General features: G+C 36.2%; 1 protein-coding gene and 1 pseudogene across 4 annotated transcripts; one reads left to right on the plus strand and one right to left on the minus strand.

Annotated features, from left to right (window-relative positions):
- Positions 1-1,123: 1,123 nt before the first annotated feature.
- Positions 1,124-13,669, plus strand: LOC132283682 (G-type lectin S-receptor-like serine/threonine-protein kinase LECRK1; annotated as a pseudogene).
- Positions 2,396-16,326, minus strand: LOC132283681 (uncharacterized). Of its 4 annotated transcripts, XR_009472095.1 has the most exons (4): positions 16,080-16,326; positions 10,046-10,116; positions 8,227-9,545; positions 2,396-2,670 (listed from the first exon to the last, which is right to left on the minus strand). XR_009472095.1 is itself a non-coding variant. In XM_059785680.1 (3 exons), exon 2 carries the CDS (start codon positions 9,059-9,061, stop codon positions 8,552-8,554), a length of 510 nt encoding a protein of 169 aa, XP_059641663.1. In that variant the 5' UTR covers positions 9,062-9,545; positions 16,080-16,326; the 3' UTR covers positions 2,396-2,670; positions 8,227-8,551. The 4 variants fall into 4 exon arrangements, 1 of the variants encoding a protein (XP_059641663.1); XM_059785680.1 differs by lacking the exon at positions 10,046-10,116; XR_009472093.1 differs by lacking the exons at positions 8,227-9,545; positions 10,046-10,116.
- Positions 16,327-16,754: the final 428 nt, after the last annotated feature.

Genomic DNA, 16,754 nt, shown 5'->3' on the forward strand with positions numbered 1-16,754 from the left:
CATGGGATAATGAATTGGATCAGATCCGTAGAATGACGGATCGGATTGTATTCGCAAATTGGAGTTTTTCTTAATTAGTTCAATATTATTTGATTTTTTAACCATAGCCCAATAAATAAAATTTTAATTTATCAACATTAATCTATTAAATTGTCATTAACTAATTAAACTAACTAATACATTATTTGAATATATATATATATATATCACGAATCAGATTAGATTTTAACAACTCAATTCATGATTCGATCCATGAGTTATGGATTCAATTTTTTTGAGTCCGTTACCAATCTGTAGATGTAGCAATCCAATTTGATTCGTACACTTCGGATCGCCACCCCTACTGTTAGGATAAAAAATAAAAATTCCAAAATATACTATTAGAGATCATAAGTCCAAACAATGGAATGTTTATATATATATATATATATAAATATACAGGTATGCTATAGACATTGCATATAAATTTTGTATATGGACACATATTTATTTATACACACCTGGAAACACATACTTATACAAATGTACAAATGTACAAGCTATACATACTTATACAAATGTAAAAGTTGTGTATTTCATAGGTTGTAAATTATATTCAAAGATTATTTTTTTACAATGCAAAGATTTTTTACAAAGTTGAGACAAATGGAGAGTAGTTTGCAAGTGGCACCACACTTTCCTTCGGTTTTTTTTAAGCAAATGTACACATATTTATACTCAAAATCTGAAATAATGTGAATTGATAACTGAATAGGGAACAATTTCACATGAACACCTAACCTCCAAAAATTTTCATTCTGCTCTATCATACGCCATAGCCATATGAAGTTTCAAACCAAAGAAGTTAAGAAATTTATTCCCTATAGTTTTTATATAAAGCTTGATAATTGACACTAATAATTTCTACTTTTTTTATTTTTTATTATCGTGAAGATTACATACAAGTTACGCTATCCAAAAAAAAAAAAAAAAAAAAAAAATTAGACCATATATGCAAGCCAAGCCGTTGGAAGATTTATACATCAAAGAACTGGATAAGTTTCTCCATGACTTTTCTTTATAGACTTTACATTCCACTAAAATAGACTAAGGACTCCTTTGGAGTTGAACACTCCCCTGAATTTGTATTATAGTAGTATAAAACAGCAAGTTTCCTACAACAATTAGCTGCAGAGGAGAACACAGAAGAAACAGAAAAGAGAAGATGGTAATTGCTATCTTTTTCTTTCTTCTTCTCCCTACTTTGCATACACCGTCAGCACAACAAACACATTCCAATATAAGCTTAGGTTCTTCACTAACACCCACCAGTACCAAATCCTCCTCTTGGTTATCCCGTTCCGGTTTATACGCCTTCGGCTTCTACAAGGAAGCCAATAGCTATGCGGTTGGCATATTTCTTGCTGGATTTCCTGAAAAGACTCTAGTTTGGACAGCCAACAGAGACGACTCTCAGCAGGTAGTCCCCAGCAATGCCACTTTGCTCTTGTCTATCGATGGACGATTACTCTTGCAGCCAACACAAGATCAAAACATTAATATAGCTACCCTTGTCCAATCCGCTTCTTCGGCTTCCATGCCTGATTCTGGCAATTTTGTCCTCTATAACTCCGATCAACAGATCATATGGCAGAGCTTTGAGCAACCAACCAACACACCTTTGCCCGGTCAGCGCCTCTCAAACGGGGCAGATTTGTTCTCTAGTGCTTCGGAAACTGACCACTCCAAGGGAATATTTCTTCTCGTGATGCAAGGGGATGGGAACCTTGTGCAGTATGCGGATGACAATCCGCGCACAACTAGTATGGCTTACTGGGCGTCTAACACGGATGGAGCAGGAAACAACGTGACCCTCAATCTTGATGATGATGGTTATCTTTACTTGCTAAACTCAAATTCCGTCCTACAAAACCTAACAACAGGAGGATATCCTAAAACAGGAATGATGTATCTGATGAGAATTGATGTGGATGGTATCTTCCGGCTTTATTCACACAGGTTGGATCAAAAAGGCAACTGGTCAATTCTATGGCAATCTTCAAATGATAAGTGTGACCCTAAAGGTCTATGTGGCCTTAATGGGTTTTGTACTACAATGGATCAGGAACCTGAGTGTAAATGTCTTCCAGGATTCGATTTTGTTGATCCAAACAAGTGGAGTTCAGGCTGCGAGAGGAATTTCACAGCACCAAGTTGCAAAGACAAGGGAGCACATGTCGAGTACGCCATGACGCCATTACCTAGCACCTCGTGGGAAGTGTGATACCCCTCGATTCTAGAGTCACGGGTGATCAAGTCCGAGCACAGAATACAAGGGATATCAAACAATTAATATTTAAACAAGCATTTAAATACAAAAAGAATAATAATGAAATAAATAAATAATAAGCTGAAGGAAACTAAATAATAAATCCCTATTTTAAAATCCTCAACTAAATAATAATTAAAAATCCAATAATAAAATCCTCCAATCCTCTGATACCAGTAATTAATTAAAACCACAACTTGAGAATCCATATTGTGGACCCCTAATAATATCTTAACTGAAATAACTGAACTGAAATAAAACTAATAATTAAATCATGAAGAAGAGTCCTACGCAAAGTCGGAAGAGTGAACGACTGTCTCTGTTCGGCACGAACAATCTCTAAGACTGGAACTGACGAACACCTGAAAAATAATGGTGGGTTAGGCCCACATACAAGTTCTAAATCTACTACATCCCAAACAGAGACCCAATACACGTACACATCCTAATTAATTCAACAATAACTAAATAGTCCATATATAGATATACACATACTAAAAGAACCTTACTAGACTATAGAGTTGTCTCAACCTGAATAGTAGGCAACATGCAAAACGCACATATAGTGGGCATGAATACCTAGAGCTACCAGGGTACACAACTACACTATATCTAGCTACACATCCCTGGCAATATATGCACCCTAACCACTGATCCTGAGATTCAAGCTCATATCGTGGCGTATAATTCCATATGTAAAATCCGTCCTATCCAACCATCAAAATAACATATCCAATTATTATTTCAATAATATGTCATCCAACTATTCCGTTGACCTGACACGAATAAGTAGGACTTAACACTGTGGTTAATCCGTTCCATTATTTAAAATAGGTAGGACTTAACTCTTAAGTTAATCCGTCCCTAATATGCCCCCATCCCATAATGTTGCATTAATCTATATCATAATCAAATAAAAGTTTCAAATCCAAGAATAATGTCAATAATGTTTACATATAACAATCCAAATAAATATGATATAAATCATATACACATCCTTTACATTTACTTGAGCAAAAACATAAATTCCAAATAGCATGCATTTAATTTACATCACAAGAAATTAACATGCATCTTAACTAAATTGTGTATCTCCATAATCTGATTAAATTAATTTAAATCTAAACAATTGATTAAGATAATTTAATCCAACCATATTTAATTAATTTATCATTTTTAAAAATTAATTAAATTTCAACTCTTAATGAATCTATTTAAATTAAATAAATATTTAAATTCAGATCCATCAATCAAAAAATAATAAATATCAGTTTAATATCCCAGCCTTCATCAAAATAATATTTAAAAAAATAATAATTCATGTAAAAGAATAAATGAATAACTTCTGACTGATTTCAGGCATATACTCCAACAGTATTCGCGTTTTGTTCGATGTGCATGCTTGATAAAAAAAAAAATAGATTTTTATGTCATGTATTCCATGCAAAACTGATTCATGCAAATACTGATTCCCCTCATTCAGCGTGTATGTCTTAAGAAGGGAAAGAAAAAAAAAAAATTTGAAATTTCCATTAATAAAACTGATGCATCTTTGACTTTTGTTTACTCCTTCCTCATTCGGCGTGCCTAAGGTGTAAAGAATAGCAGATTTTGATCTCGTACAGAAGCTCAAATTGATTTATGAAAATGTATATAAAAGTAACTTCCTCGTTTGGCGCACACCTTATGAACCAAATATGATTTCATCTATTAAAGACAAAACTGTTCATGAAACCAACAATTTATGTAAAGATAAAATACAATAAATAAAAAAATTAAGGCCACCTTATTAAAATACAAACTAAAATTTCTAAATTAATCCATGTAATTTGATTTAATTAATTTATTCAATGAACCTATAAGTAATCTAGCATGCATAGAGTACGAATCAAAGGAGAAAAGAAGAATTAAAACTTGCCTTTAGGAATTTGATAAAAATCATAACCTCCTTCTTCCTTTTTTTTCTCTTCCTTCCTCTTCCTTCTTCCTCTCTCTAAAATATAGTACGTGATATATTTTCTAACCTCTTTCACAACTCTATAGTTATATATTTATAGACAACTAAAATAACCCTAATCCTTTTTCCATTCCAAGACAAACTAAAATAAAATAAAATTTAAATACTAAAAAAGTAACTTAAATATATGTTACGTATAATCTATGTGTACTCCTTTTTATATATAATATATAAATATATTAAAGGACTTTTCTTATATATATTTATATATTATATATATTAAATATACATATACATGGGTAATTATCCGTACCTATTAAACCCCTTATCCAAGTAGTCCATGGAGCCCAATTGATTGGTCAATTACTACTATCCATATCCAATTCCTTAAAAATATAAAAATAAAATAAAAATAAAAATAAAACAATTAAATTCCTAAATAAATACATATCATCACATACAATTCAATTTAAACAAATAATTAAATCAATTATACAAATAAACAATTAGCCAAGAAAATAACTAAATAATTAAATGCAATTAAAACTATTAAAATAATACCGAGACTATCCTTTTTAAATTAGGGGTATTACATTCTTCCCCCCTAATAAAAGGAATTCCGTCCTCGGAATTCGCCCTTACAATCTTCCATTATATTTGGAAACTGTGAGCGAATGACATCATCTTGTTCCCAAGTAGACTCAGCCTCATTATAGTGACTCCATTAGACACGTACTAATGATATGACTTTATTACGAAAAACATGATCCTTACGGTCTATAATGCGACACGGTGGCTCCACATATGTTGCATCCGATTGCAACTCAATCTCACCGACATCTATGTGCTGATACCTATCCTCATCGCGCAAAAATTTCCGCAACATGGAAACATGAAACACGTTGTGGACGCGATCCAAATGATTCGGAAGTGCCAACCGATAAGCGACAGCTCGAACGCGATCCGTGATCATGAATGGACCGACAAACCGGGGTGACAACTTCCCTTTCTTCCCAAAGTGCATGACACCTTTCATAAGAGACACTTTGAGTAGAACCTGATCCTTAACCTGAAACTTCAATGCATGTGTACGACGATCCGCATAACTCTTCTGCCTACTCTGGGCAGTGCGCATGCGATCCCTAATAAGGACAATCTTCTCAGAAGTATCCTTAATGAACTCAGGACCCAAAAATCTGCTCTCGCCAACCTCCATCCAACAAACAAGAGATCTACATGGTCGGCCATATAATGCCTCAAACGGTGCCATACCAATAGTCTTCTGAAAGCTATTGTTATATGCGAACTCCATAAGTGGCAAATACTCCTCCCAATGGCCCTTAAAGTCAAGGACACAAGAACGAAGCATATCTTTCATTATCTGATTAACCCTCTCAGTCTGTCCATCAGTCTGAGGATGATAAGTAGTACTAAGATGCAACTCTGTACCCAAAGTCTGCTGAAAACTCTTCCAAAACCCTGATACAAAGCTCAAATCCCTATCCGATATAATAGATAACGGAATGCCATGTAACTTCACAATCTCTGTAATGTAAAGTCTCGCCAACTGTTCCGAAGTGTAATCAGTGCGAATAGGCAAGAAATGAGCTGATTTGGTCAACCTATCAACGATGACCCAAATGGAATTGTGATTCTTTAACGAATTAGGCAATCCCTCCACAAAATCCATAGAAATGCTCTCTCATTTCCACTCTGGTATCCGCAGGGGCTGTAGAGCTCCTAGCGGCCTAAAAATGATCAATCTTGACCATCTGACAAGTACTACATCGTGAGACAAATAGAGCAATGTCCCTCTTCATACCTGCCCACTAAAACTGCTGCTTTATATCCTGATACATTTTGTCACCTCCTGGATGAACCGAAAACTCAGAGTGGTGAGTCTCAGTCATCACATCCTTCCTCAACTCATCAGCAGAAGGTACCACTAACCTCCCCTTGTACCTCAAACCTTCATCAGCCCCAACATGGTAGAATGGAACCTCTCCGAAAGCTATCTTTGCAACTTTATCAATGCACTGCTGATCCGTGAGTTGTATCTTCAAAACTTTGTGAATAATAGAAGGTGTAACTACCATGCAAGCTAGGAAAGCATCCGACAATTCATCCACTCTCTTCAACGCATTCCACTCAGTAGTGAATTGAGCGGAAAGATTACCAACAGGTCGACGACTGAGTGCATCCGCCACCACATTCGCTTTCCCTGGATGATACTGTATAGAAAAATGATAGTTTTTCACAAACTCCAACCACCTGCGCTATCTCATATTCAGCTCCCGCTTAGTGAACAAATACTGCAGACTCTTGTGATCGCTGAATAATCTGAAGGACTCACCTAACAGATAATGCCTCCAAATACGTAAGGCAAAAACCACAGCTGCCAACTCCAAATCATGCGTTGGATAATTAAGCTCATGAGGCTTACGCTTCCGAGATCCATATAAAATCGGTCGCTCCTCCTGTATCAAAACACATCCAAGACCCTGCAACGAAGCATCTGTGTACACAAGATACTCTATCCCGCTCTGTGGGGTAGATAAAACTGGTGCAGAAGTCAACTTAGTCTTCAGCTCATCAAAAGTTTTCTGACAATGTTCATCCCACATGAACCGTACACCCTTCTTAGTCAAATGAGTGAGTGGTCCCGCTATCTTTGAAAACCCCTAGATGAACCTCCTGTAATATCCTGCCAAACCAAGAAAACTCCGAATCTCGGTAGGTGATGTAGGTTGTCCCCACTCAACCATCGCTGAAACCTTGGCTGGATCCACTGTTATTCCCCTTTCTAATACCACGTGACCCAGAAATTTCACTTCCCGCTGCCAAAATTCACATTTCTCAAACTTGGCATACAACTGGTGCTCACGAAGCGTTTGTAAGACTATCCGAAGATGACTAGCATGATCGTCCTCTGACCTCGAGTAAATCAAAATGTCATCTATGAAGACAATGACAAATTGATCCAAGTAAGCCCTGAAGACTCTGTTCATTAAATCCATGAAAACCGCTGGTGTATTAGTCAACCCAAACGGCATCACCCGAAACTCATAAGATCCATATCTAGTGAGAAACGCTATCCTCGGAACATCCTGCTCCCGAACCCGAAGTTGATGATATCCAAACTGCAGATCAATCTTAGAGAAATAAGTAGCTCCCTTCAACTGATCAAACAAGTCATCAATCCTGGGCAAAGGATACTTGTTACGAATAGTAACCTTGTTCAACTCCCTGTAATCTATACACAAGCGGAGTAAACCATCCTTCTTTTTCACAAATAAAACCGGTGCTCCCCAGGGTGAAGTCCTCATGCGAATGAAACCCAGGCTGAGTAGCTGCTGAATCTGATCCCTCAGCTCCCGCATCTCCACTGGTGCCATCCTATACGGTGCCCTAGCAATAGGCGTAGTGCCTGGAGCTAAGTCTATCACAAAGTCGATCTCGCGACTAGGTGGCAACCCTGAAATCTCCTGAAATATATCCGGGTAATCCTGTACAATTGGTATGTTATCCAATAATACAGTAGTCCCCTCCTCCGTTTCCTCCTCCATATTAAACAAATAGGTACTAGTGACCCCCCTAGAACGCGGCATAACGATGACGTACATGTCATGACCAGGTATAGTGAAAACAACTGACCTATCATAACAATCAACTTGGGCATGGTAATGCAATAACCAATCCATCCCAAGTATCACATCATAAGTGTGTATGTCCAGGATCAAAAGATTAGCTAGAAATCTGAGTCTACCAATATCTAGTGTCACAGGCCCATCACTCTCATGAAGAATGGTTGTATTGCCTAACGGTGTAGAAATTCCATGTGGTTTACTACATAGCCAAGTCATCATCCCAGACAAAGCAACAAATGACCTAGCTATAAATGAGTGTGTAGCACCCGTATCAAATAAAACACGTCCATGAAAACCATGTATAGGAAACTTACCCTCAACAGCCTGAGGTGCCTGCATATCCTGTGGCATGGGGTTGTACACCCTGCAATAATGTAACTGCTGCGGTGCCTGTCCCTGAGGTTGCGGCGGCGCTGGTAAAGCCGGATATGTTTGTCCCTGAATCCATGGAACCTGTGGAGCTGGTAAAGGCACTGGCGCCCTCTGCCCCTGCTGCACATGCTGTCCCTATCTCTGTCCCTATCTTACTGTAGGACACTGCCTAGAAGTGTGACCATACTCTCCACAAGTGTAGCAACTACCCTGGAAAGTACCAAATGGCCTCCTCTGTCGGTTAGCCAGTGGCTGACCCTGTCCTGCCTATGGTCCCCTATTCTGCTGTCGCTGAATAGATGCCACATCCCTGGGAACATCTGAACCACCCTTGTGTTTCTTCCAAGGCTGCTGTCCCTGGAACTTGCCCTTGTCATTCTGTCGGTGTCCGTTCCTATTCCCTTTCTTAGCTGACTGATTAGCAGAGTCTTTGTCACCTCGCTTCTCACCCTTGGCCTGTCTGATATCCACGGTCAATTGATACTGCTGTAAAGCGGCGTCTACCACCTGAGCATAGGTAGTATAGGCTGGACTACCCGTAATAGCTCTCTTGATAGACCACATCAGTCCCTTGACGAAACTGTTGCGCTTCTTCTCCTCTGTATCCACCTCCTCCGGTGCAAAGAGAGACAAGCGTGTGAACTGCTGCTCATACTCCGCTACTGTCATGTTCCCCTGCTGCAGATTAAGAAACTCAGTCTTCATGGCTGCCCTAACTGCATAAGGGAAATACTTCTCTTTAAAGCGTGCACTGAACTCATTGTAAGTCAATGCCATCCTCTCCTCTGCGGTGGTAACCGACTCCCACTACTGTAATGCATCCCCAACTAGCTTGAAGGTGGCAAACATCTGCTTCTGAACCTCCGTGCAATGAACCAAACGAAGATGTCGCTCGATATCCAATTTCCACTGATGAGCTGCTCTCGCATCGGTGGAGCCTGTGAACTCAGGTGGACTCCCCTTTGTGAAAGAACTCCTGGCCTTCTCCCAAGTATCAGTCTGAACAACCGATGCTGGTAACAGTGCCGGCTGTACTTGAGGCTGATTCCGAAGTGCAGCGATTACCCCTACTTCTATAACCCGAGCAATAAGGTCATTGAGGTGAGGAGGAAACTCTGGATCTCCTCCCTGATCCCGAGTCTGTTGAACTTCCTCATGCTCCTCATAGAACTGACCCTCATCCTCCTGACGCTGCCTACGGACCGCTTCCCTTTGTTGCTTGTTTCTCTGATTGTCCCGTCTTCTTCTAGCATTAACCATTCTGTTAATATAGAAAGACAGACATCAGTACGATTTAACCGAACCATAAAGAATACAATGAATCCTAAACTTAGGCTCTAAATAAAAGAATACGCTACGCGGAAGTCTTAAAACGATAGATACCTAGAGACACTTGAACCTGGAGTGCTCTGATACCAACTGTGATACCCCTCGATTCTAGAGCCACGGGTGATCAACTCCGAGCATAGAATACAAGGGATATCAAACAATTAATATTTACACAAGCATTTGAATACAAAAAGAATAATAATGAAATAAATAAATAATAAGCTGAAGGAAACTAAATAATAAATCCCTATTTTAAAATCCTCAACTAAATAATAATTAAAAATCTAATAATAAAATCTTCTAATCCTCTAATACCAGAAATTAATTAAAACCACAACTCGTGAATCCATCTTGTGGACCCCTAATAATATCCTAACTGAAATAATTGAACTGAAATAAAACTAATAATTAAATCATGAAGAAGAGTCCTACGTAGAGTCGGAAGAGTGAATGACTGTCTCTGTTTGGCACGAACAATCTCTAAGACAGGAACTGACGAACACCTGAAAAATAATGGTGGGTCAGGCCCACATACAAGTTCTAAATCTACTACATCCCAAACAGATACCCAATACACGTACACATCCTAATTAATTCAACAATAACTAAATAGTCCATATATAGATATACACACATTAAAGGAACCTCACTAGACTATAGAGTTGTCTCAACCTGAATAGTAGGCAACATGCAAAACACACATATAGTGGGTATGAGTACCTAGACCTACCAGGGTACACAACTACACTATATCTAACTACACATCCCTGGCAATATATGCACCCTAACCACTGATCCTGAGAATCAAGCTCATATCGTGGCGTATAATTCTATATGTAAAATCCGTCCTATCCAACCATCAAAATAACATATCCAATTATTATTTCAATAATATGTCATCCAACTATTCCGTTAACCTGACACGAATAAGTAGGACTTAACACTGTGGTTAATTCGTTCCCTTATTTAAAATAGGTAGGGTTTAACTCTTAAGTTAATCCGTCTCTAATATGCCCCCATCCCATAATGGTGCATTAATCTATATCATAATCAAATAAAAGTTTCAAATTCAAGGATAATGTCAATAATGTTTACATATAACAATCCAAATAAATATGATATAAATCATATACACATCCTTTGCATTTACTTGAGCAAAAACATAAATTCCAAATAGCATGCATTTAATTTACATCACAAGAAATTAACATGCATTTTAACTAAATTGTACATCTCCATAATCTGATTAAATTAATTTAAATCTAAACAATTGATTAAAATAATTTAATTCAACCATATTTAATTAATTTATCCTTTTAAAAAATTAATTAAATTTCTTACTAAGCATGTAAACTTAAATCATGCATTCCAACTCTTAATGAATCTATTTAAATTAAATAAATATTTAAATTCAGATCCATCAATCAAAAAATAATAAATATCAGTTTAATATCCCAGCCTTCATCAAAATAATATTTTAAAAAAAATAATTCATGTAAAAGAATAAATGAATAACTTCTGACTGATTTCAGGCATATACTCCAACAGTATTTGCGTTTCGTTCGATGTGCATGCTTGATAAAAAAAAATAGATTTTTATGTCATGTATTACATGCAAAACTGATTCATGCAAATACTGATTCCCCTCATTCAGCGTGTATGTCTTAAGAAGGGAAAGAAAAAAAAAAAATTGAAATTTCCATTAATAAAACTGATGCATCTTTGACTTTTGTTTACTCCTTTCTCGTTCGGCGTGCCTAAGGTGTAAAGAATAGCAGATTTTGATCTCGTACAGAAGCTCAAATTGACTTATGAAAATGTATATAAAAGTAACTTCCTCGTTTGGCGCGCACCTTATGAACCAATTATGATTTCATCTATTAAAGACAAAACTGTTCATTAAACCAACAATTTATGTAAAGATAAAATACAATAAATAAAAAAATTAAGGCCACCTTATTAAAATACAAACTAAAATTCCTAAATTAATTCATGTAATTTGATTTAATTAATTTATTCAATGAACCTATAAGTAATCTAGCATGCATAGAGTACGAATCAAAGGAGAAAAGAAGAATTAAAACTTGCATTTAGAGATTTGATAAAAACCCTAACCTCCTTCTTCCTTTTTTTCTCTTCCTTCCTCTTCCTTCTTCCTCTCTCTAAAATATAGTACGTGATATATTTTCTAACCTCTTTCACAACTTTATAGTTATATATTTATAAGCAACTAAAATAACCCTAATCCTTTTTCCATTCCAAGACAAACTAAAATAAAATAAAATTTAAATACTAAAAAGGTAATTTAAATATATGTTACGTATAATCTATGTGTACTCCTTTTTATATATAATATATAAATATATATCAGATTATTATTAAAGGACTTTCCTTATATATATATATATATATATATATTAAATATACATATACATGGGTAATTATCCGTACCCATTAAACCCCTTATTCAAGTAGTCCATGGAACCCAATTGATTGGTCAATTACTACTATCCATATCCAATTTCTTAAAAATATAAAAATAAAATAAAAATAAAAATAAAACAATTAAATTCATAAATAAATACACATCATCACATACAATTCAATTTAAACAAATAATTAAATCAATTAAACAAGTAAACAATTAGCCAAGAAAACAACTAAATAATTAAATGTAATTAAAACTATTAAAATAATACCGAGACTATCCTTTTTAAATTAGGGGTATTACAGGAAGACTATCAATACTCGGTGTTATCATCAGTGCCAACTGCAGAAGATTGCAAAGAAGCCTGTTTGGAGGATTGTAACTGTGAGGCTGCACTATACACGGGCACAGAGTGCAGAAAGCTGAGGCTTCCTTTGAGATATGGAAGAAGATTGATGACTGAATCAACAGTTGCTTTCATCAAGGAGGGAACATCTAAACCCATCATGAATGGTGTCCCAACCAAGAAAAGGATAAGATTGGACATTCTGATCATCAGTATTTTGCTTGTTGCTTTGGCATTGTTGTGTTGGTGATTTCTGGAGTCCTTATATATAGAAATCGTGTGTGGGCATATAAGAAGATCTCTGAGAACGGGAATGTGGAATTAGGTGCGGATGTTGTTCCAGGAGCATTCACGTATGCAGAACTAGAGCAAGTAACAAATGGTTTCAAGGAAGAGTTGGGTAGTGGATCTTTTGGGAAGGTATATAAAGGTGCTCTGTCGTCAAATAAGAAAATGGTGGCTGTGAAGAGACTCGAGACAATGTTAGCAGAAGGGGAAAGGGAATTTCTAGTCCGGCTGCTTGGTCACTGCCTTGGTAGGCCTAACAGGCTTCTGGTGTATGAATACATGACCAATGGGTCATTTGCAGATATACTCTTCGCACCTGAAAATCGGCTAAGTTGGGATGAAAGAATTAGAATTGCTCTGGGCATTGCTAGAGGCATTCTTTATCTGCATGAAGAGTGCGAAACGCAGATCATCCATTGTGACATCAAACCTCAAAACATACTCATGGATGAGTACAGGTGTGCCAAAATTTTTGACTTTGGATTGGCGAAGCTTCTAAAGCCTGATGAGACTAGGACCTTTACCAGGATCAGAGGAACAAGTGGTTATGTTGCGCCTGAGTGGCATTGTAAACTTCCCGTGACGGTTAAAACAGATGTTTATAGCTTTGGAATTGTGTTGTTAGAGATCATATGTTGTAGGAGGAGTGTAGATTCGAGCCTTCCAGAGGATGAAGCTGTTCTTGAAGAATGGGTTTACGATTGTTTCAACGCTAGTGAGATGGGTAAACTCGTGGGTAATGAGCAGATTGACAAGCGAAAACTGGAGAGAATGGTTAAAGTAGGGCTCTGGTGCATCCAATATGAGCCATCCCTTCGTCCTTCAATAAAGAAAGTGTTATTGATGATGGAAGGAACTGTAGACATCCCAGTACCTCCCAGTCCTACTTCTTTTCTAAGTGCCATATAGTTTTTTTGGTTAGTTCCTCTTTGTTTTTCCTTGATAAAGTATTTGTATTCAAACTCTAAAGTCAGTCACACTGTCCTTTGGATGCTCTGCTATCACTTCCATTACTCTGTTACAAATTTACAATCGGTTTCGAACCATTTTGTAGAAAGAACCTATTGCATTTTTACTTGTCCTGCTAAAATTATCACAAAAGTAGATGAGTTTTTGATTGAATTGTAGGTTCTTACACCACTGTCCTAGTATGTTAATTAGGTGGTATCAGGTTGAACTCAGTTTAATCTTGAGTCCTCTTCTTGCAAGGCAAAAGGTGAGATTTAGTTAAAATGAGTTTGTTTTAAGGGGGTCGGATATTTGATTATGTAATTTTGTTTCCTTTTGGGTAAAGATCATAATAATAGTTTGATGATTGCTGAGAATCAACATAGGAGTTAAACATTCCAATAGATTTTCCACACTTTGTCCATATGAAAACATGTACTCTAACATTCTATTTGAGGAAGTTAAGAAATTATAACTGGATTAAAATCCTAGTTTTTGGTTTTTTTTTACTCACTGAATGAGTACCTACAATCTTACACGTATAGAAGTCTCAGTTTCATATATTTAACTTCATACAATCTCTCATCAGGTTTCATCTTGGGTTTTGTCGTCTCAGTCCTTTGTGGCTTTCCTTTCATAGCATTTTAAAGTAACCATGTTACATTAGATAATTTAACATCCCAATACAGTAAACAAATGTATCAAAATTCCAAACAATAGTATATTTCAATTCTACTATTAATGATGGAGTGATGACCAAACTCGATTTTCTTGAAGGCGCCTAACAATAAACAGCCAATGACCATAACTTCAGAGAAATCTGAAAACCAATAGTTTGGGTGGACTTATTATTTTTATTTATTTAATTATTTTGCCCTTAATTGAAATGGTTAAAATGAAAATTCAACCATTTTGAATTTCACCAACATAAACTTCACTATTCTGAATTTCAACCATTTAAATGGTCAAATTCTATCTTTTTTATGATTTCAGCACCATGAATTTGCATTGTACCAAACTGGCTCTTAGAGACGGGCTGGAGTGAGATGGAAGAGAAAAGGGGCGGTGGAGGAGGTGGAAAGGGAAGAGAGAGAATAGAGAAGAATATTGAGAGTATTTTTTTAACAAGGGGTTATGTTGCGCCTGAGTGGCACTGCAAACTGCCCGTGACAGTTACAGTAGATGTTTTCAGTTTTGGAATTGTGTTGTTTGAGATCATATGTTGCCGGAGGAGTGTCGATTGGAGCCTTTCAAAGGATGAAGCTGTTCTTGAAGAATGGGTTTATGATTGTTTCTACGCTGATGAGGTGTGTAAACTTGTGGGTGATGAGCAAGTTGACGAGAGAAAACTCGGGAGAATGGTTAAAGTAGGTCTCTGGTGCATTCAAGATGAGCCATAACTCCACCCATCAATGAAGGAAGTTTTATCTGTGCTGGAAGGAACTAAAGACATCCCAGTACCTCCCAGTTCTACTTCTTTTGTAAGCGTCATATAGTTTTTCTTTTTAGTTCCTCTTTGTTTTTCCTTGATCTAGTTTTTCTGGCATTACTTTATCTATGACCTGAACTTGTCATAAATTTGAAGAAAGATTTGAGCGATTCATCCAAAAACTCAAGAGAATAGTTCTAGTTATTGCTAAATGAATTAAGTTTTTTTGCCTGATTTTTAGTTCTACTGTATATAGGGGTTCAAATTTCATCAACTGGTCAAAAATTGAAAGAGAAAGAAAAGATCAAATTACTTTTTTCCAGTAGTTCACATGTAGTTCCAATTATTCACACCTTATGTTCTATTTCCATCTTAAGTACAATGTTCTCTAACTAATTTTTTTCTTTTCTCTAATGTTTTTAATTTTTGTCTATGAATCAAGGCTGAAATAACTTTGAACAAAGGTTTACTGGTTGCTTAGAAAAATCAAGAGAATATTTCCTCTTAAAGTTAAATGATCTAATTTTTTGCCTGCTTTTAAAATAATGTAATGTAATGATTATTTTCATCAAAAAAAAAAAAAAAAAAAAAAATTAAAAAGGGGTCAAATTTCCTTTCTGTAATATGTGGAATAGTGATTTATGAGCATGCCGAAAAGGGATGAGTACTTGCTTAACCAGAATTGGAGCCGTTAGATTTATAATTCAATTTTTTTTAGTAAAAGTGGCCCTGAATCAACTATCAAGTATCCAACGCCACACTAGTCTCCCAAGCCCTAGGTCAAGGGTTTGAGATTGGTATGAAGAAGAAAGGAAAATTAAAAGGTAAAATTTAAGCCAATGTTTAAAACCATGATAGAATCAGATCTGCACAAATTATTCACTCGAATATCAGATCAAATGCAAAAGAATCTTTAAAAAGCATACAAAATACCAAAACTAAAATGATTCACAAATGTATTGAGATGAGTGGAATCCATTTGGTATTTAAAATGCAGAGGAAATCTTTAACTAGATGGCTAACTCACTCGATTCCATTAAAGCCTCTAGCATTTCTTTTTTGAACAATGACGATCAACTATCTTTGGAAGATCTTTTCCATCACGTTCGCCCACCTTGCCTCTTCCTGCTGGTTGCCCACCTCCACGGCGTTCCGGTACAGGCGCTTCGCGGCCTTTAGCTGAGCATTGTCTTTCGCCATTTTTGGCTGTGAAGAAGATGGATCAGATCTAGGGTTCTTAGGGTCTCTTTTCTGTTTTTATGCGGTTTTGTACTTGTGGTTTGTTTAAAGGGAAATTTACATATAAGTGGTACCAGCAAAGTTATATTACCCATACATGAACATGAACATAGTTTGCTTATTTACCATCGCATGAACTAAAAATCAAAGTATTTTATTTGAATCCTTTAGTATTAAAATTATATTTTCACCCCTACAAGTTTACTTTATGCACAATTTACCCAAAGAACAACTTGTTTAAGTCTTAGAATTTTATCAAACAGCACTTAGGAATTGCTACATAGCACTAGAATTAGGAGACACAACGCATAGTTTACAAAGAAGAATCGAAGAACTTAGATCTATAATTATATTAATACAAAATATTTTAGAAACTAGACGGCAACGATTTTAGTTTATGAATATAATAGAATTTAATAATTTAGATAACTCTATAAAACGATTAGGAGAAAATCTTGATTAT

Source organism: Cornus florida, unplaced genomic scaffold (genome assembly GCF_030987335.1).
Source record: "Cornus florida cultivar Cherokee Brave unplaced genomic scaffold, ASM3098733v1 CherokeeBrave_3.0.0_Hap2_Chr11, whole genome shotgun sequence".
Taxonomy (NCBI): Eukaryota; Viridiplantae; Streptophyta; class Magnoliopsida; order Cornales; family Cornaceae; genus Cornus; species Cornus florida.